The sequence below is a fragment of the Oncorhynchus nerka genome, linkage group LG19 (assembly GCF_034236695.1).
Source record: "Oncorhynchus nerka isolate Pitt River linkage group LG19, Oner_Uvic_2.0, whole genome shotgun sequence".
Taxonomy (NCBI): domain Eukaryota; kingdom Metazoa; phylum Chordata; class Actinopteri; order Salmoniformes; family Salmonidae; genus Oncorhynchus; species Oncorhynchus nerka.
Window position 1 is genome coordinate 21,195,376 of NC_088414.1, and position 22,201 is coordinate 21,217,576.

At 44.5% G+C, this 22,201-nt stretch overlaps 2 protein-coding genes across 2 annotated transcripts in view; one reads left to right on the forward strand and one right to left on the reverse strand.

The window, feature by feature from the left end:
• LOC115101181 (astrotactin-2-like) overlaps nt 1-22,201 on the reverse strand; it is a 527,175-nt gene that overhangs the window by 126,276 nt on the left and 378,698 nt on the right. The window contains exons 14-17 of the mRNA XM_029620468.2: nt 15,395-15,519; nt 13,695-13,799; nt 13,332-13,511; nt 1,298-1,560 (exon numbers count right to left, since the gene is read on the reverse strand). Coding sequence (XP_029476328.1) covers nt 1,298-1,560; nt 13,332-13,511; nt 13,695-13,799; nt 15,395-15,519 — 673 coding nt within the window. The remainder of the gene's footprint in view (nt 1-1,297; nt 1,561-13,331; nt 13,512-13,694; nt 13,800-15,394; nt 15,520-22,201) is intronic.
• On the forward strand, nt 8,346-12,535 carry trim32 (tripartite motif containing 32). Its single transcript, XM_029620469.2, has 2 exons — nt 8,346-8,453; nt 9,352-12,535. Exon 2 carries the CDS (start codon nt 9,363-9,365, stop codon nt 11,391-11,393), a length of 2,031 nt encoding a protein of 676 aa, XP_029476329.1. The 5' UTR covers nt 8,346-8,453; nt 9,352-9,362; the 3' UTR covers nt 11,394-12,535.

Here is a 22,201-nt window from a genome sequence, read left to right on the forward strand (position 1 = left end):
TCCACTGCCTCCTACCCTCTCTCCATCCCTCTCCACTGCTTCCTACCCTCTCTCCATCCCTCTCCACTGCCTCCTACCCTCTCTCCACCCTCTCCACTGCTTCCTACCCTCTCTCCATCCCTCTCCACTGCTTCCTACCTTCTCTCCATCCCTCTCCACTGCCTCCTACCCTCTCTCCATCTCTCTCCACTGCTTCCTACCTTCTCTCCACCCCTCTCCACTGCTTCCTACCTTCTCTCCACCCCTCTCTACTGCTTCCTACCCTCTCCCCATCCCTCTCCACTGCTTCCTACCTTCTCTCCACCCCTCTCCACTGCTTCCTACCTTCTCTCCACCCCTCTCCACTGCTTCCTACCTTCTCTCCATCCCTCTCTTCTCTCCACCCTCCCTACTGCTTCCTACCTTCTCTCCATGCCTCTCCACTGCTTCCTACCTTCTCTCCACCCCTCTCCACTGCTTCCTACCTTCTCTCCGTGCCTCTCCACTGCTTCCTACCTTCTCTCCACCCCTCTCCACTGCTTCCTACCTTCTCTCCACCCCTCTCCACTGCTTCCTACCTTCTCTCCATCCTCTCCACTGCTTCCTACCTTCTCTCCACCCCTCTCCACTGCTTCCTACCTTCTCTCCATCCCTCTCCACTGCTTCCTACCTTCTCTCCATCTCTCTCCACTGCTTCCTACCTTCTCTCCACCCCTCTCCACTGCTTCCTACCTTCTCTCCACCCCTCTCCACTGCTTCCTACCTTCTCTCCATCCCTCTTCACTGCTTCCTACCTTCTCTCCATCTCTCTCCACTGCTTCCTACCTTCTCTCCACCCCTCTCCACTGCTTCCTACCTTCTCTCCATCCCTCTCCACTGCTTCCTACCTTCTCTCCACCCCTCTCCACTGCTTCCTACCTTCTCTCCACCCCTCTCCACTGCTTCCTACCTTCTCTCCACCCCTCTCCACTGCTTCCTACCTTCTCTCCACCCCTCTCCACTGCTTCCTACCTTCTCTCCATCTCTCTCCACTGCTTCCTACCTTCTCTCCATCCCTCTCCACTGTTCCCCTCCTTCCTTCTCTCCATTGCCTCTTTCCCCTCCATCCCTCACCTATTTGGTGACGTAGTTCTGTACCAGACTATAGAGGGGTCTCCGCCCATCATCCCTATTCTTCTCCCACCATCCTCCTCTCCCTCTGTTCCCCCCTCCCTTCATCTGTTCCTCGTTCCACCCTCACTTATTTGGTGGTGCAGTCCATCACCCTCCTTCCATCTCCCTGCCCCCTTCATCCAACTCTCCCTCCATCCCCCCTCACCTCCTTAGTGACGTTGTCCTGCACCAGGTTGTAGAGGGGCACGATGCGGCTGACCTCCAGCAGGACGGGGATGGGCGAGGGCTGCTCGCGGCCTGCCTGACGGCACAGGTGGCAGGCCGACGGACAGCTGCCCTTCTCTTCGCAGCGGATCTCCACGCCACTCACCAGGTCCTCTGTCAGCAGCTGGGTCTTCAGCAGCCCAGACAGGTAGCTGATGAAGGGCATGGACTTGAGCTCGCGCCTGCTTCCCTGGTCTGTCGCCTCTGGGAGACAGAAAGAAGGAGAGAGGGCAACTGAAAAACAGTCTATAGTCTATAACATCAGATTTGATCAGTCCTAACCTTAATCATTAAGGGACATGGAGAAATAGCAGACCCTGTGTCAGTGGTTGGGAGCAACATCTACCTATCCCAAAAAACACATTGTGTAAATGACAAGAGACTTTACTTTTCCTTTAGCTTTATTTACAGAGATAAGTCTCATTTTGAGATGAAATCTCTTCGCAAGAGAGACCAGAACGGTGTCTGAGCGACAAAGGACCAGAGCCAAAACCCCCATACACACTGACACATGCAAACCTGCATCGACGTACGTCCGCCACATGTCCTGAATCGCCCATAACACAGGGCTGATAGCTGCATTCACGTCTTCCTATCCACCTCGTCTCCACTCCCCCAAAACGGCTCATATCAAAATACACAGCCAGTGATAGGGGAGTTTCACACGGCCGCCTCACTCACATCGCATGTGCCACCATCTGGATCTACTTTCTATTGCGGTCAAACAAAATAATCCCTCATTGTCATCAACTCCTCCACCGGGAATGAACGGTGGGTGATGACTTATTCCTGCATAGTGTAAATAAGCATTGTTTGATTTTCTCATCGACAGGGGGATTCTTGCGCATAACGTACCCGAGCCAGTGGGCTAACAATGCTACGTTGGAAAGAAGTGAAACAGGGAGTAATGTTAATTGAGTGTTGAGTGTTTCCTTGGATGGAGGGAAGTAATACAGCCATGTGTTGGGAAAGCAGCAGATGTGCTGTCTGTCTGTGTTGATGGGAGGAGAGACGGGACACACAGCAAATTTGCGATCAGAATTTGAACACCCACAGTGTTAAATGTAACACTTTCTTGTGTATATGTAGCCCACCAAAATAGTGTTCAACTAACACTTTTTAAAGTGTTGTTAAACTAACACCCCAAGAGTCTTAGGTCCCTAAAACCATGGATGTTGCAAATTCCAACTAACATGAACATTTTATTGGCGCTGATGCTGTTACACAATCTCCGTGTTAGGGAATTAACACCTGTGGTGTTACAGTCATTTGTTTTTGCGTGTTTTGTTTGTATATCACTGTAAGGTCTAAAGCCTTATTTGCATATTTATTTCCCAGGTTGCCTTTCGAGTGAATTTTAAAGGTACCTGTACCACCCATGACTGTGTTTGCTAGTGACAGTGACATGTTTGTTGCAATCATGGCTTTCATTCCTGTATTCTTCACCAAATGATTCCCTAAGTTAATATTTTAGCATAAAAACTATTATTTATGACAAACCATTACTTTTTTTGACAGTAACTTTTTTTGTTGACAACACCATACTTCGACAGCCTAGTTTTACTCACAGTGATGTGAAACTCCTGGTTTACAGGCCACATCAGTCATATTATGCTGGCTTGCAAAGTGTTATATAATTCCTATTGGAATCGAGTCAGAGTTAGGATATCCAATAATTGTGACTTTCAACCACTCACAATCTGCAGTTAGAATGACTGCAAAGGTAGGGAATAATGACAAATGAAACTACCTAAACCATCTCAATAATGGGTGAAATAAGTCCAACCACTTACAGATGGGATTAGTTTAGAAAAATGCATGTTATTTATCCATGTGTAGTATGAGATCAATGAATCAATCACAGTTTTCTCTGGATCAAAATGGGGTTTACGTGGTCGGCTTCATGGAAGCGTGGCCATGGGTGGGGTCGCCGACCAAAGACTTTAAGAGGCCCTCCTGTTGGCCGCATGACAAAGTGTATCTGTTTTAAAGCTCATTTCCTGCAATGCTACACATTTCGCCATGTGGCGGAGATAACCACGGCAAGGTGACTGGGAACATGGGCGTGTATAAACAGACCAATTATGACCTCCGTAAGGCAATCAACGAGGCAAAACGTCAGTACAGAGACAAAGTGGAGTCACAGTTCAATGGCTCAGACACTAGATGCATGTGGAAGGGACTCATGGATTACCCATCCCTAGACAACCTCTGCCCAGTACCCTACACGCTTAGAAGAAAAGGTGCTATCAAGAACATAAAAGGGTTCTTCGGGTGTCCCCATATGAGAACCATTTGAAGAACGCTTTTGGGTTCCATGTAGAGCCCTTTCAACTGCTTTGAAGCAAAAAAATATATTCTATGGGAACTGCCGAGGAAACCTTTTGAAACCCGGTACTCTGCTCCTCAGTCACTGTCACCAGCCGGCTACCCCCGGGTACTCTACTCTGCACCTTAGGGACTGCTGCCCAATGTACATAGTCATTGAACACTGGTCACTTTAATGTTTATATAGTATTTATATATCAACTGCTGTATTTTTGGGGATTATTTTAAAAAAAAGTGTGATTATTGTGTGCTTGTTGACATTTACTGCATTAATCGATAGGAACATAAACATTTCGCCATAACACCTTTTCCACTCTGAGAGTTAACGGAAGTTACAGTCGAGTAACAACACCACCACCTGGGTAACACTGTTTACCGCAGGTGGCGTCAATTTAAATCCTCTAGTGATAATCAACACTCACAACACCGAGATTTAAACACCTGCCAATTTGCTGTGCAGGCTGGAGAGAGGAGCTCTGACTGAGTGGTGAGGGTCTCTCAGCAACAGCAATGTTCAATCAAATGTACACGGTTGCAAACTGCTGATGGGAGGAAATTATATTCATCATGTGCTATGGATGATTTTGCGTAATTCTTCCAGATGTGCAGTTATTGTGGGGGGGGGGGGTCTTCATAACCCCAAGTGGGTATGAATGTTTTCATGGCATATCAGAATGAATATTGTTTTGTTCAATGCCTTGTCTAAGTAGTTCCATTACCTAACCTGTACTTTTTTGCTGCACAGGAGCAATGCCGTGGTTGACCACGAGTGAATGATTTCCAGCCATAGTCTCTAATTGTTTTCTATTAAGAGGCCTACAGGTTTTCTCCAACTGCAGAGCAATTAACTGACTCAGTCATATCCAGAATTGTAGGAAAAGGTCTGGAGCTGAATCAACAGGGGGAGGAGAACACCAGGCAGGGCCAGAGGTGAGATGTATTAGCTAGCTACCCCCCTAACCAAAGGCCAAACTCACACAGTTTGTGCTAGCTACATTTTACCAGAGGAGGGAAAAAAAATGTGTTACTTTTTTAACAAGGCAAGTCAGTTAAGAACAAATTCTTATTTTCAATGACAACCTAGGAACAGTGTGTTTACTGCCTTGTTCAGGGGCAGAACGACAGATTTGTACCTTGTCAGCTCTGGGATTCGATCTATCAACCTTTTGGTTCCTAATCCAACGCGCTAACCACGAGGCTACCTGCTGCCCCGATAGAGTAATTGGCAGCAGCTTAGGGTAAAAGTCTTTTAAAAGATTTCACATAATTTCCAAATGATTCATATTCTGCAATGCATTTAATCATATTGAAATAGAGCAGCCTTCGGGAATATTTTACAGAACAAAATGAAAATGTACAGCGCGTGAACTTAATCAGCATGTGTGTCCGTTCTTAAACTCACTAGCCTCGGCATTCTCTCTCGAACGGCTCTTTAAAAGCCGAGCCAAGGACAAAGCTTGTTATGTCTTCTGCTTCCATTCCTCATACACACAAAACACATTCGGAGCTGGACTCTCTCACAGAACATCTGTGAAAAATAGCTTCCACTGGAGCAGGTGGGGGAAAAGCATAAATGTAACACAGGTGCAGATTATCTGACATTTTCAGGATAAGAGGACTAGTCGGTGACAGAGTTCCAAATGAATCTTCTACGCAAAAACAAAACATTCCACTGCCACAAGGACTCACCACCCATACATATACTGTAGCACCAGCTCAAATGAGATATATACACCGTAGTAAAAATGTAAAACACAGAGGTGAGAAGCGGGAGTCAATAAATTCCCTCTTTCATTCAACACATGCAAGTGTGTGAGATATACGTCATCAGACAGTGTGTGTGTGTAGTTTGATAATAGGCTGATGTTGTGGTGAGACTGTGGGCTCCAAACACAGACCCAGCTGCAGAGCAGAGAGAGTATGAAAGGACTGGAGTAGTGAAAGGGGAGGGATACTCTCCTCCGTATCCTATGTAAACAGGCTCAAGGGGTGGCTCTAAGAGCCCAATTACACGCACTTCTTGAGTCAACACAGACACAGAAAGGAGCTGTCATCACTTGGCCCTCGCAATAAAGCCCTGTGATTATCCCAGGTTTTACTGCAGGCTTCGCAGGGCTGCTCACATCACAGCCGTCTGCGTTACTTCCTTCCCCTTCCTCTCCATCCGTAAGCCTGCGACAATCATGTCTGACAGTTAATATTAATCCCAACGTTTTAGATGGGATTGAGAGGTGACAACTGGACACTGGATAACACAGCCCTTATGCATTAATTACAGGTGTGTAGGAGGCTTACAACTGTGTAAAAATCTATTTTGTCTGGATTCTACAGAAAATGTATCAATGGGTAGCTTAAATTGTTTTGGGAGAGGAGCAGTGAAGATGTTGTGTTTTATATTTGGGCAATCTGTAAAACAGACAGTTAATATATAAAGGATGAATGACTTTCCCAAACATTGATATCTCTCTCTCTGTTTCTCTCCTTCTCCGGTGTCTCTCTCTTGTCCCTCCAACGTCCTGACGGGCTGTGGCCGATGAAGGACGGCACGGGTTGCTATGACTACTCAAAGGGCACGGACAGCACGGACGGCTTCAACGGGGGCTCTCTCTCCCTCTCTCCGTCTCTCCCTCTCTCTAAATAATGAGTCTTTGTTGATACAGTGTATTCTTAGAAGCTACACTCTGGTCATGATCGTGTCCCTGGCAACACCAGCAACGTGTCAGATATCTCAGTGCTAATTTCACACAGATGTTGTCAGATTGTTAGTGTTGGCATTGTTATTATTGCCCCATAAAATATCTCTGTTCAGGAGTTTTTTGACATGAAATTTGGCCTTTATAACTACTCTGGTACTCGTCAAGATCATATCCATTATTTATTCTCCTCAGTCAGTTGATTTCTGCATTTTCTTAGTGAAAATGCAAGATGAAGGGAAATTGCAATGAAATACACACATGATGAGGAGGGAGAGACACAAAGAGAGGGTGCATCTCAGTAGTATAAAGTGAGTAGCTACATCCCCTTGTCTAGCCTACTCTCCATCTGAATCAATCCGGGTTGTGGGTGGAAGCAATATAGTAGAGGCCATGAACTAAACACTCTGATTGATGCAAAAGTCCCCAAAAATATTCAAAACTAAAACAAAGTTTTAGGCCCATTGTGTCAGATGAATATAAGTAGACAGTGATTTTTAGGTAAGCAAAGATAACTCCTGCTTCCTAAATACCACAATATCAATATGGCACAGCTGCAGCGCAATTACAGCAACAGCACAAAAGGTTTCTGTTCTGTGAGTCAAAAGCCTATTGTCTTTACCAATGCCTTGATAAATGTCAAATATATTGTAAGCTCACTGAGAATGTTTAGAGAAAACATTTTAATGCATAGCTAAAGCAAGCATACAGACTATCCTTTTTCATTTCCATTTACCTTTTAGTTATGCATAGCTTAACATTATGATTGCGTTATGAAAATCTTCAAATTGCAAATGAACTTTTCATTTATATTAATGTGCAGGTAGTTCATTTTCTGAACTGCAATTGGTTTGTTGTTGTATTTATTAGTATCCTCATTACCCCATTAGCAGCTACTCTTCCTGGGATCCAACGGGGATAAAACAATTACATCACAACAAAACACAACACAACAACCACCTACATCATAAATAAAACAATACATCACACAAGGTATTATTTCATTATTACTCTATTATTACAACCCTGTAGCTCACTACAAATACATTTTGTAATAAGACCTTTGCTGCCATCTAGGGGTCAGCTGATATACTATTTTCCATGGGCTGCAGCATCTGCACACATCTGCCCCATGACTGTGTATAACTGTAGGCTACTGATAGAGATGGATACTTTTCACGGTTCAAAGGATATATCTTCTTACTGTCCTCATTTATTTTCATCCTGTTACTACAGGATGTAAGAGCATTGTATTACATTTCATGGAAGCCATGTCTATAACTCCTGCATTGCTCTCAAATGGCCCACATAATTTCATGATAAATGATTTGAGTTGGGATACTTGAATAATTAATTCTCTGGTACAGGATTTTAAGAGGTGTACCGTTTTTCAGAAAGGAGGAATCATCAAATGATGTATAATGCAATGCCCATGACATTAGAATAATATATTTTATTTGCTAAAACTAGAGACAGTGTTGTATTGTACTAATAAACAGACATTCCATTTTATACTAGCTACATTATTTAATACATGAGCTTATAAAATTTAATTTACCATATATCCCCGTATAAAATAATTCCAAACTGATTGACTAAAAATAACTGCCAACCACTTTGGGAGCTTGTCCCAGATGCAGATGTAAGAGCCAATGAAAATAGAGGTGGTTGGAAAATAACGCCTCGATCCCATCCACAGTATGTTGCGCCAAATGATACGTAGCATCATCTGGATCAAATGGTACGTAGCATCATCTGGATAAGTGTGCATTGAAAGTTCAACATTCGCTTTCTGCTACCATTTCTGTCAAGCCGTCTACACATACAGTTTGTTGCATACATTCGACAAATCCAACGTATGCACCACACATAACGTTCTGCAACTGCCTCTGCAACGCAATGCTGCTCGGCAAACGCAGCGTTCCATTGGAAATTAATGTACTTCTCATTTACTGTCGGTGTGATCGAGGCGTAAATATTACGTAAAGTTACGTCAACACCGCAGTCTCGCTACAGTAGCAGCAGCACACCCACTGAACGCCCCTGTACCACGACAGAGCTGACATTGAAACCAAGGTAAGATGTTATGCTAGTTTAAGATGTCAACCGAATAAATCTAGACCTTTAGGATCATAGCATGTATATACTTGACTTTCAAAATCCATTCGATCATGAATTCTTACGTGACTGCCCCAAACTGGAAGTCACACCGCGATTTGGGGAGGCCTCCCACTGCAAGCTGCCTAACATAGCTCGCGCTAGCATCAGCAAACAAAACAGCAACATGCCACGAGATTATCAATTATTCATTGTGTGTAGTACATTCATTGTGTGTAGTGCAGAAATGCGTCGTCTGCATGCAAATAACTGGCCATGCTGTTGTCATTTGCATTGGCCATGTAGTGACAGCTTGATTTGAGAAATATCCGTTATGCTAACTTGCTAGCTAACAACAGCTAGCATTTAGCTAACACATTGACAGCTCAATAACACAAACGTCGCAGCATTCGTATAGCTAGCTAGGTAGCGAGCTAGTTAGTTAGCGTAGATAAGCAAGTAAGTCAGTAGTTAGTTAGCTAAATGTGGTAATGAGAAGTGGTATCACTACTTGAAAGCAGGCTACCTTCATCTGTTGAATGATAGATTGCTGCCGCTTGTGCTACACTCCCCTTAATTATATGACCAGCTAAAGTGCACTGTATCAGTTACAGTAAGTGTACGTTTAAGTTTCGCACAGTGGAGTTTATTCTTCCAATGTTCCTGAGAGGTGACTCTGGCAACTAGAGTCTAGTAGTTCATTAGTCGTGGTCAAAATGCAATGCACTATTAGAGGAATGGTAATGAATGCTAAGCCATTTGAATGAGAAATCATGAGAAATCATCTTTACCCTGCTTGTTATAAGTTCCAACATAAGTCATTGTCATTGATACTTTGAGTAGTGAATCATTTCCATTTTTAATCCTCTCCTCACAGGTGTGAACACGATGGCGGCAGCTTTGCCGGCTCTGGACCCAGACCTGCTCCGGGAGGTCCTGGAGTGCCCCATCTGCCTGGAGACTTACAACCAGGAGCAGCTGAGGCCCAAGCTCTTGCAGTGTGGCCACACTGTGTGCAGACAGTGTCTGGAAAAGCTGCTGGCTAGCACCATTAACGGAGTGCGATGCCCCTTCTGCAGCAGGGTCTCCCGCATGAGCAGCATCTCCCAGCTGGCCGACAACCTCACTGTGCTCAAGATCCTGGACTGTGCCAGCTCCTGCACCACCGCCGGCGCCCTCATGTGCAAGTCCTGCCGCAACCGCCTACCCCGACAGTACTGCCAAGACTGCGGCACGGTGCTCTGCGACCTCTGCAAGGGTGAGGGCCACCAGCAGCAGGGCCACACTGTCCAGCCCATTCGGGCGGCCGCTGAGCAGCGCCGGAAGGACCTGGGTGGTAAGCTGGCATCCCTCCGCGAAGCCATGGACCACATCCAGAAAAAGAGGGCAGCCATTGACAGTCTGACAAAGAACATGCGGGTAAAGTACCGGGCAGTGCAGCAGGAGTACGCCCGGGCTGAGCTGCGTCTGCAGGAGGAGCTGGGGCGCCAGCGGCGGGCCTTCTCTGCCTCCATGGTCGAGGTGGAGAAGCTTAACAGTCAGATCCTGGAGGAGCAGACATACCTGCTGAACCTGGCCGAGGTGCAGGTGGTGTCCCGCTGCGACTACCTGACCATGCAGGTGAAGCAGAGTGACATTGCCCTGTTGGAGGACGACGGAGGGGTGAAGGACGAGGAGGAGCTGGACCTAAGGAGCAGCCTGGACCTGCCTACTCTGATCAAGCTCCAGGACCCTGAGCTGGTGACTACGGAGCATCCCGGGGCTCTGGACGTGGCCCAGCTCACCACCAAACCTTGCACCGTCAACACTGATGAGGATGAGGGGCTGCTGGAGTTTGGGGTTGGTGCCATGTGCAGGGCTGCAGGGGCGATGGGGGACCTGTACAGAGACATTGATATAGTAATGCCTGTAGATGAGGCTGTGTGTGCCTCACCGGGCAGCTTTAAATCCAAGTCCATGGATGAAGGGGGGCCCTCCTCTCCCGGTGATGCCAGGGCTCGCTCGGGGCCACAGCACTGCCAGTTTGTAAAAAAGATGGGTTGCAAGGGTAACCTACCGGGGATGTTCAACCTGCCAGTTAGCATCTGCGTCACCTCACAGGGTGAGGTCCTGGTGGCTGACCGGGGCAACTACCGCATCCAGATCTTTAACCGCAAAGGCTTCCAGAGGGAGATCCGCCGCAACCCCAGCAGCATCGACAACTTCGTCCTGAGCTTCCTGGGCGCCGACCTGCCCAACCTCATCCCGCTGTCCATCGCTATCACGCCTCAGGGCCTCATCGGGGTCACCGACAACTACGACAACTCGGTCAAGGTATACACCACCGACGGCCACTGCGTGGCCTGCCACAAGAATCAGCTGATCAAGCCTTGGGGCATCGCCGCCATGCCCTCGGGTCAATTTGTGGTGACTGACGTGGAGGGCGGCAAGCTCTGGTGCCTGGCAGTGGATCGCAACGTGGGTGTGGTCAACTACAACCGCCTATGCTCGGCCGTGCGGCCCAAGTTCGTGACATGCGACGCAGCAGGCACTGTCTACTTCACCCAGGGGTTGGGCCTGAACATTGAGAACCGCCACAACGAACACCACCTAGAGGGGGGTTTCTCCATCGGCTCGGTGGGCACGGATGGCCAGCTGGGCAAACAGCTCAGCCACTTCTTCTCTGAGACTGAGGACTTCCGTTGCATCACGGGCATGTGCGTGGACGCAAACGGGGACCTTTTGGTGACAGACAGCGGCAGGAAGGAGATCCTGCAGTTCCCTAAAGAGGGCGGCTTCAACGTGCTCATCCAGGAGGGACTGACGTGCCCTGTGGGCGTGGCCGTCACACAGAAAGGACAGCTGATGGTGCTGGACTGCTGGGACCACTGTGTAAAAGTCTACACGTACCTACAGAGGAGACGCTCCTCCACCTGCTAGGGGCTAAGAAACTACAAATCTAGTGTGTGTGTATGGAGGTGTGTGTACAGACGGTGGTGAACTGTTGATCTGTCACTTTAAAATAAATGGCTTCATTCCAAACAACTCATGCTCCTCCATGATCTGATCTCTGGTCAGTGCTTAGCAGGTCATATAATGAGCCCATATTCTAATCACTGATCCGTGGTCAGTCAGTGGGACTGGCTAGGAGCAGACTGGAACCAAGCCTGTGTCTATCTAACATTTGAGCTGCCTCGGTTGATTTTTATGAATCACAGCACTAAAGACAGCAATAATGCATCAGTGTTGTCACTTTGGGGGTGGGGGAAACTGGTATGTCAATCAATGTGTGAAATTGTTATATTTTAATTGATGTACTATACAGAAGAGGAGATCTGAGAATTTCTAAGCTAATGACGTGGCAAGAAAATAAATTGCTAAAAATGAATTGCGCTTACAGTCCTTATCGGTTTAGAAGGAATGTCTAATCGAAAACTTCTCAAACCTAAATGTAAAGGATGGGATCATGGACATGATCACTATAACTCAGCCATCAATAAAACGTATATCAAGTGTTGTGGAGTGTTGGACTCCCAGGGGGTTCCATCTTCAACCTACAAATGAGTGAAGTTACATGTAGACACAGATCTAGGATCAGCTTACCCGCCCTTAACTTGAACCATTGGTGGGTGGGGGGGGGGACTTCTTCCTATTCTGTAACTTCCAATCACATATCCAGGGATTACATTGTGCTATAATAATGGACATCCTTTATTAATCTGAGGCAAAGAAAAAATACAGTTTCAATGTGATGAACAGCAAAACTGTTGCTCTCTGTCTAAATGTGATTTCATTCACTGGACTTAACTGGAGAGAGATTCCTTTACATGTAATTTCCTATTTCCTCTGAGTTCGTTTAAAATATATATATATACACTACTAGGTCTTCTGGATGTTCTGTTTCTGTGCATTATGTGTGTTGAATCAACCTATGTGTCTTTCAGAAGTTTGGCCTTCGGTGGAGGCAGTGACTTTACAGTATGTCTTACTAACACATTAGATGAGTTTCTCCGTAACTTGTCTCAATTTCATGTTTGTAATGTTGATTATCTATTGAGTGCAATAAACCCAACATTGATGAAGATCTGCATGTTGTGGTTTCAGATTTATTGTAGATGACACTGGCTATTGGGGAAATGTAAAAAATGTGTGGTGACTGGTAGCCTAGCAGTTAGTGTTGGGCCAGTAACTGAATCATTGCTGGTTCAAATACCTGAGCCATTGAGAAAGGCACTTAACCCTAACTTTCTCCAGGGGCGCCGTACTATTATGGCTGACCCTGAAAAACAACACATTTCACTGCGCCTCTCCTGTCAATAGCCCTTTGTACTATACGCCTTTCTGTGGTAAATTATTTGGAAGTATCTGCAGTGCAGCAAATTAATTTATTCAAAGCATGTCTCTTTGTATTCCAGTGTTTACAATGCATACTTTGAACCCATTTATTTGGTGAAACATTAAACATCCTTTTCATGCTATCCGCAGCCCTCACCCAGTCAGTAACAGACTAATTCCATTGTGAAGTTCTCAGTGGTGCAGCATAGTACAGTACAAAAGCCCCTTCAGGTCTTGCCTAATTTTTCTGTTGCAGGAAAAACTGAATTATGAAATGCAACTGAAGGAATTCCGAGAGGCTATTCTCTCTGCTTTGTCTCAGGGGCAATGGCCACTTATAAAATCAGGAATCATGTCTGTCATGCTATAAATCACGTCTCTATCTGCAGCGTCCTGAACGCTGCACCATATTGAATAAGCCCCCCTCTTTTGTCTGGGATTTAATGAACCAATTAAGACTATTGATAGTCCACTCACCTGGGTCTAAATTGATCACGGACGGGACACCTGCATTACATGTAGCTACCCACTCTCCCTGCTCACCTTTCTGGTACTGCAGCCAGAGCTGCTGTTGAGCCTTCTTGCTGGGGAAGTAGATGGTGCAGCTGAGCTCGGAGCCGTACAAGGCCTCAGACACGTAATGGCTGCCGTATTGCTGGATGAAGGACAGCAGCTCCTCTCTGGTGCTCTCTGCAGTCAGCGTCTTCAAAACCTTAGAGAAACCTGGGAACCGTGGAGTGGAAATAATGTGGAACAAATTGAATTATAGTTATAGCTGAGGCAAAAAAAAATGGTTTTGTAAATGCTATATGATTTACTGTATGTGTTTTCTGTGCAGTATGATAGTTTAGTAGTGGTAAGCTTGTAAAATAGTGAAATATATGACAGTGAATTGACACTTCATACCTGTAGACAAGGTGATGGCGCTGAGCTTAACTTTGTACAGGTTGCTCCTCACTCTCCACTGCTGAACCATGGGATAGCCCATAGCCTCATTAAACTGGGCATCGCCTGCAATGGACATAGACACATATATATAGTCATGAATTACTTCCACAATTTTAGTAGGCCCACATTTTTTCATGCATTGAAAGCTATGGGTAATTTGCGTCAGAGTTTTAGTTACACAGGCACATTTGTAATTGTCCAAAGTGCATTAGCTAGCTTTGTTTCTCTTTCACACAAACACTGTCTGTGTACAGTGTGTATCCTGTTGTTTCCAACAACACTATTTGTCTCGGCACGAAAGTTCCCACCCCGTGCGCAATCAATGGCAGATGGCCGCAATTGGATTTCCAGCATTAAGGCGTGAGCAATCTCACCTCCGTAATTGCATTACCAAACTATCATATGAGTCTGGGTCAGCACAGGGCCATTAGAACACAGGAGTGAAGGGAACAACAACAACAGAATTCCCACTTAAACCTAAATCATTTATTTATCCCCAGTTGTGTTCGGAGAAGAGTGGCAGACCCTTCTGGAAACTAGTCACAGGTCACCAAGAATCAAAGTGCTGCAGCCAATTCAGCTAATGGACGGAGGCAGTAGTCCTGAGGTGCGGTTTCAAGCCAACTGACAGAGTAGTCACGGCCCCCAAAGGGGTCGTGGGAGGGGAACACGTGGGGTGAAGAAGGTGCACGTGTCAGCTTTTAGAGGGCCTGGAGAGGTGTGTGTATGTGCACGTGTGTGCCTACTGCAGAGGCGTGGGGATGTCAGGAGCAATAGTACAATACAGTGCACGGGGATGAACAGTGTCATTCTAGCTGACCTCACACTTGGAGTCCCACTCTTGTGGGTTTAGAAAGCAGAGGATGCTGCAGTATTTCTAGGTATTGAGCTTACAGGAAATGTTGCATTAATTGGAAAATAAATCCTTGACAAACAAATGTAGAAATGTATACACTACCGTTCAAAAGTTTGGGGTCACTTATAAAATGTCCATGTTTTTGAAAGAAAAGCACATTTTTTGCCCATTAAAATAACATCAAATTGATTAGAAATACAGTGTAGATATTAATGTTGTAAATGACTATTGTAGCTGGAAACGGCTGATTTGTAATGGAATATCTACATAGGCGTACAGAGGCCCATTATCAGCAACCATCACTCCTGTGCTCCAATGGCACATTGTGTTAGCTAATCCAAGTTTATAATTTTAAAAGGCAAATTTATCATTAGAAAACCCTTTGGCAATTATGTTAGCACAGCTGAAATGTTTTGTCCTGATTAATGAAGCAATGAAACTGGCCTTTAGACTAGTTGAGTATCTGGAGCATCAGCATTTGTGGGTTTGATTACAGGCTCAAAATGGCCAGAAACAAAGAACTTTCTTCTGAAACTTGTCAGTCTATTCTTGTTCTGAGAAATGAAGGCTATTCCATGCAAGAAATTGCCAAGAAACTGAAGATCTCGTACAACGCTGTGTACTACTCCCTTCATAGAACAGCGCAAACTATCTCTAATCTATTTTAATAGACAAAAAATGTGCTTTTCTTTCAAAAGTTTGGGGTCACTAAGAAATGTCCTTGTTTTTGAATGGCAGTGTATGTTCCGTACACACTTGTATAAGTGTTCAAAGAATGAGGGACACACACACACACACACACCTGTGAGGAGTTGTAGATTTGACAGTGGCTCAGACAGCACTCCTCTACACTGCTCCTCCACAGGCAACGGGATGACCATCAGTCCATCTGCTAGCTGGGGGAAGTCCTTGATGAAGTTGTTGTCCCTGAGAGACAAAGAGAGAAAGAAAAGCACACCCACAGAACAATCAGCCCTGTCAGACAACATTGGCTTTTCATCTCCATCAGAGTCTGTAGTAAGAGGGTGGCTTCTCTCCACTGTGTTTCAGGTGCTCCAACAGAGAGACAGGTGGTGCTACCTAATAGTGTTATACACAGTGCAAGACCACTGACTAGAGATGCACAGCTACCGGTAATTTACCGACATTACCGGAATCTTCAGTAATTTTGGTAATGAACAGGTAATCTATGTTAACTTTGGTAATTTAGACTTGAATAACTTTTTTAAAAGTATTCATATATAGAATGTATTTTTAAATCTGTGTCCAGGAGATATCCAGTAGTTCTAGTGAATAGACCATGTGATTGAAGAGAAAATAGGCTAATTAATGATAAAATCATCTAATCAATAATGCTATTATTTTCAATTAACTCTGGAACTCTTCCAACTATTGACTTTTTTTTCACAACTGCCACCAGTTTGGCACCAAAACATTTACAACAAAGACATATTGACGTAATAAAATATATATATATATATATTATGCTTAAACCTTCATATTAAACACCAATGGTATTCACTAAGTTGATGGCTTATATTTAGGATCATGTTTTACAGCTTTGTCATTCTTGATTTTTTATTTGTCTATATATTTTACAGGCGATAAGCCCACACAGAGGGCCAGAGATAATTACAGACACCTGTGATCATCAGAAGTACCCCCAAAAAGGCCATTAGATGTCATCTAATAAAATTCCAAAAACGTGAAAGCTACCAAAATGATGTTAGTTTACTGGTGAACGTAGAACATTTCCAGTAATATACCCTCCCTTTGCAACCCTACTGCTGACTCTGCGTCAAACAACACCTTCATATTCTCTCATTACAATGACAATGACTGGGTTATCAGACAGCAACAGGATGTTCCTTTGCACCAAGGAGCTTCTGGAAGGATTACAGAGGCCATAAAGAAACGGGATGTTCTGTCAGGTTGAGTTGAAACTACTAGATACAGTTGAAGAGTGATATGTAATGGCTTGGGACTGTTACCGCAACTCGCTGGTTGGATCAAGTATCTCAACAGCATAGTAAGGAGATATATTGTCGTGTGATAGTTTAGAGGTCTAACTGGGGAGAAAGAGACCAGTGTCTGGTTGCAGTAGTATGGGGGAATTGACTGACTGTGTGGAGAATGTGAGAGAGTGTGCCGGTTGGCTGCCCTTTTAAAGACTGGTAACAGGACAGGGACCTGCAGGGAGAGATAAGCTCTGCCCTGGAATCCTCTGCACTTCTGTCTCTCTCAGCTGGAGAAGGAATGAGAGGAAAGGGGGCAGGGAGAGGGATATGGAGGGAGGGAGAGGTCGACAAATTAGATGGAAAGCGAGAGAAGTCAAGAAAGGAGGGAGAAAGGGAGGAAAAGGCAAGTCCAATGCCACAATCCAGTCTACTCCTCTAACCTAGAAAATTGTGTTTCTACTTCATACTTCTACATTCCCATCTTTCATACTTCTCAATTGCATTGACCCTTTCTTTAAATCAGGGGTGTAGGCATTGGTAGGCCTGAGTGGACACAGAGCTACCCACTGGGAAGCCAGGGCCACCCAATCAGAATGAGCAAAAACAAGCTTTTTTTTCTGGCTAAGCCCCTTCTTTAAATCTGACCTTTCAGTTTCAGACTGAAAAACACAAGTGAGTGTGGTGATGCAGTTCATGTTATACACATGGTTATACATGCTATTGTGCTGAACATTATTGGGTTATGGAGGACAGCAGACACACAGACAGACATAGACCCATAATACTCTTTCATGGTGACTGGAACATGTGTCAGAGAAACGAGTGGTCAGCTTCTCTTTTACATTCGTTTTACATCTCTGTATGGTTTGTGCTAGACATTTACATACCCCACCACCCACCAAAGCCTGCATCTTCCTGCTAAACACGGAAGAGAGCCTCTTTGAGCAGACAAGGATAGCGTGCAGCAATTGCTCTCTGCTGTCTCAGCATGCTCCCCGGTGACTCTCCCTCTATCTTTTCGTCTGAGCTCTGAGCTGTTCCTTTTCTCGCTCTATCTGATTCTCACTTTCATGTGTTCTGTCTGGAGTTCTGTCTACTCTCCACCTTCCCTTCATTGTCTTTCAGGAGAGCTTTCCCCCTAACCGCAGAGGCTGTTAGAGGCAATCACAGCCTCCTTTTACCCCGGGACTGGAGAGGAAACTCAAGGGCAGAGAGGAGAGGTGCCCGTAAAAAAAAAACGAAGATCCCCCTGCTGTGCTCACAGAAACCATATCGATTACCAAATTAAGTCAGAGAGAGAGCTGGGAGCTCGGTGCGGAACGAGAACCTGGAGGGACATGGCCCCTCCGATATGAAGCTTTATGGATTTTTCACACCCAAACAAGACTGTGTCCTTGTCGCCCACGTGGGCACCTTATTCATTCCTTTGTTTTCTTTGCAGTGTGTTTTGGCCAGGAGAGCAACAGTGGAGCGAGAGGTCTTTTTGCTGCTCATTATTGGAAAAAAGTGTTATTGTTTTGTATCAATACTTTTATTTATTTATTTCTTTCACTAATACACTGCTGGAAAAGTGGCAAATTGGGTAAAGAATGGAAGTGGCACTGGTAGATTCTAGATGCGCCGTTCTCTCTAAAGAAAAGTGGATACAGTGATCACTTTAGTGTGATTACACTCTCGCTTGCTGTCGTCGGCGCTTGAAACATGAGAGAGGAGATGCCAACATGGATGAAACACAATGGTGGATTAAGGAGAAAAATTAACCCAGCTTTCAAAACAGACTTCCAATTGGTTATTTATAACATGTATCTCCTCCATCGTTCCCTTTCCCTATCCGTACAAGAAGTCATTTTAGCAATATTGTTGGTGAATAGCTGTTTCCAAGCTGAAATGCAGGAGCAGCAATTACTCATTACAATATTAGCTTTAAAAGCAGAGTGTCTGTAAGTAGCAGACAATAAAAAATATACATAACAAAGCAGACAACAGGATGGGAGTGAGGGATGATGAGTTATTGATGAACCCCCCCCACCACCATTACACACACACACACACACACACACACACACACACACACACCTAGCCACCTGTGAGGTTTATAGTGTAGTCTGTATGCGTTCCACTGTTGTGAGCATGATATGTTACCATCCTGTATGTTTCATTCAGTACCCCTGTGTGTTCATTAGGAGGGCTGAGACTAAGCTGTCCTGCCCAGCTTTATCCCTGTGCTGCCTACATGCCTCCAAATGGGCTAAACTCTCCCCATTTAAACAAGGGCCTCCATGTTGAGTTGCGCACAAGTTGCTGTTGCAATGAGACGGACAATAGGTCCAGTGTTAATAAATATTCAGGCCCACGCGTCAATGTGGAAATATGAACAACTTTCTCCATTTCTTGCTCTCTTGATTTGCTGCAACTCTTTCTCTCTGAATTGCTTCCTTTCTATCTAGCACATTCGCACACACCCACACACACACACACACACACACAGGCGCGCGCACACACACACCCACACACACGTAACATTCCTGACTATAATAGCTTATTTGAAGCTGTACTATTTCCCACCACCCACCAAAGCCTGCCTCTTCCTGCTAAACACAGAAGATAACCTCTTTGAGTGGACGAGGGTAGTGTGCAGTGATTGTTCTCTGCTGTCTCAGCACGCTCCCTGGTGACTCCCTCTATCTCGCTGTCTGAGCTCTAGAGCTGCTCCTTCTCTCTCTCTCCTCCCACAATCCACCTTTACTGGGCCTGTTGGTAATAGGCACACAGGCTCCTTGGGGCTCTGAGTAACCATACCAACTTCAGCATTCTGTACCATACAAGAGCTAGTCTGTGTGTGTGTGTGTCCATATTGATTTTATATCTAGGGAGGGGGAATTAATACGAGCACAATGTACACAACCGGTCAAAAGTTTTAGAACACCTACTCATTCAAGGATTTTTCTTTATTTTTACTATTTCCTACGATGTAGAATAATAGTGAGGACATCAAAACTATGAAATAACACATAAGGAATCATGTATTAAACAAAAAAGTGTTAAACAAATCTAAATATTTTTTATATTTAAGATTCTTCAAAGTAGCCACACTTTCCCTTGATGACAGCTTTGCACACTCTTGGCATTCTCTCAACCAGCTTTATGAGGTAGTCACCTGGAATGCATTTCAATTAACAGGTGTGCCTACTTAAAAGTTAAGACCCAGAGTTACCTCTGCTGCAGAGGATATATTCATTAGAGTTACCAGCCTCAGAAATTGCAGCTCAAATAAATGCTTCACAGAGTTCAAGTAACAGACACATCTCAACAACTGTTCAGAGGGGCCTGTCTGATTCATGCCTTCATGGTCAAATTGCTGTAAATAAACCACTACTAAAGGACACCAATAGTAAGAAGAGACTTGCTTGGGCCAAGAAACACGAGCAATGGACATTAGACCAGTGGAAATTTGTCCTTTGGTCTTGAGTGCAAATTGGAGATTTTTTCCAACAGCTGTGTCTTTGTGAGACGCAGAATAGGTGAACAGATGATCTCTGCATGTGTATTTCCCACCATAAAGCATGGAGGAGGAGGTGTTATGGTGTGGGGATGTTTTGCTGGTGACACAGTCTGCGATTGATTTAGAATTCACACTTAACCAGCATGGCTACCACAGCATTAGGGTTAGACATCCTCCTCCCTCCTGCAGGCTCATCCTGACATGACCCTCCAGCATGACAATGCCACCAGCCATACTCTACAAGGCAGGAATGTCAGTGTTCTGCCATGGCCATTGAAGAGCCCTGATTTCAATCCCATTGAGCACGTCTGGGACCTGTTGGATTGGAGGGTGATGGCTAGGGCCATTCCCCCCAGAAATGTCTGGGAACTTGCAGGTGCCTTGGTGGAAGAGTGGGGTAACATCTCACAGCAAGAACTGGCAAATATGGTGCAGTCCATGAGGAGATGCACTGCAGTACTTAATGCAGCTGGTGGCCACACCAGACACTGACTGTTACTTTTGACCCCCCCCTTTGTTCAGGGACACATTATTCAATTTTTGTTAGTCACATGTCTGTGAAACTTGTTCCGTTTATATCTCAGTTGTTGAATGTTATGTTCATACAACTATTTACACATAAGTCTACTGAAAATAAACACATTTGACAGTGAGAGGACATTTCTTTTTTTGCCTAGTTTATTACATTTTCATCCCTTAAGTATTGAAGGCAGTGCAACGTTACAGCTTTCTTATATATATAGCCAGTAGCTTCCCAAACTAGGCCTATCTGAAATATGAAAATTATCAATATAATTGCCAGGAAGTCTATTGTTCTGGCAAAGATGAGTCCGCAGCAGATTGCTTAACTGTATTTCATATTGAGAATATAAACATACTATTTTCTTCAGGCAAAACCAGAGAGAATGAAACAAGTGTTTTCTGTTCACTAATCTGGATATGCGCCCCCACCTTTGCACGCAAAAGCTTATGACTGGTCTTTGGTCAACAGTCAAGATACCCAACATTTTGGTTCTGAAGCACAAATTAGATGTTATTGAGACGTGAATTTTGTGCAATACCGTGGGCGTATGTTCGGAACCAGATCAAATAGGCAAAGACGTAAATATAACATCGAAATGGAATATGTAGCCTATGAAAAATATGTATTTTTTTCACCTTCAGTTTCACACTCGCAACCCCCCAAAACCTCCTCACAACCCCTCGGGGGTTAGGGCCCCCAGTTCGAGAACCACTGTGCTATATCTTCAAACTCCATTACTACACAGTCATTCCCCTCTTAAGATGTCCTCCCACGCATTGGTGAAATGATCCATTGCCAAATTATGTTTCTCCCGCATCCTAATACCCACCCTTATTAGATTATATTGGCCAAGGCGAACGATGATGTGCTCTCATGGGTATATAATCATAGAGTCCAAAACCACCTCTTTATACACTCCTTTAATACATAATTAATGAGAAGAATAAAGGATAGGGGAGGGAGGGTGGATTCAATGTGGTGCAATGTGTGTCTCGGCCACTAGAGGCTACTCTTTCTCTGTATGGTGCCCACAGTAAGGCCCTAATAGGTTTCAACAATTTGCCCGATAATACAGTATCAACGTTTGGGCAACCTGAGATCACATCCAGACAGAAATAAATATTGTCATTGTGATATTAGCATTTTATTTGTTTTGCTTTCTTTCTCTTTCCTTTCCATTTAAATACGTAAAAATCTTATCAGATTAAATTGAATAAGAAATCCTTAACCATTAATGCCCTATTTGCAATGATTGATTTGAAAATTCAATCAAGGGATAGGTTAACTTTTTTACACCTTTAGTCAGATACTTTCAGGGTAAGGAACTAAGGTCAGTAGAAACTGTAATCCATGATTTAGAGTTGTTTAAATAGCCACTATTAACTTGAGGGGATTTTGGCCACAAACATTGAACTTTGACTAACTGCCCCAATCACCACCCATAGTTTTTTTGTTAGCAATCTGACTATAAGGTCAAAAAAAAAAAGTGAACTATGCCTTTAACATGCAGTGTTCGGTTTTCGCCAGGCATAATGGGACCCATGTCATCCAAAAATATATAATTTTGAATCATCTGTCCATTGAATATTCTTCCAAGAGTCTTGATGATCATCCAGGTGCTTTTTG

What these genes read in the sequence shown, in the direction of transcription:
- trim32 (XM_029620469.2), top strand. Translation starts at nt 9,363, where the DNA reads ATGGCGGCAGCTTTGCCGGCTCTGGACCCAGACCTGCTCCGGGAGGTC.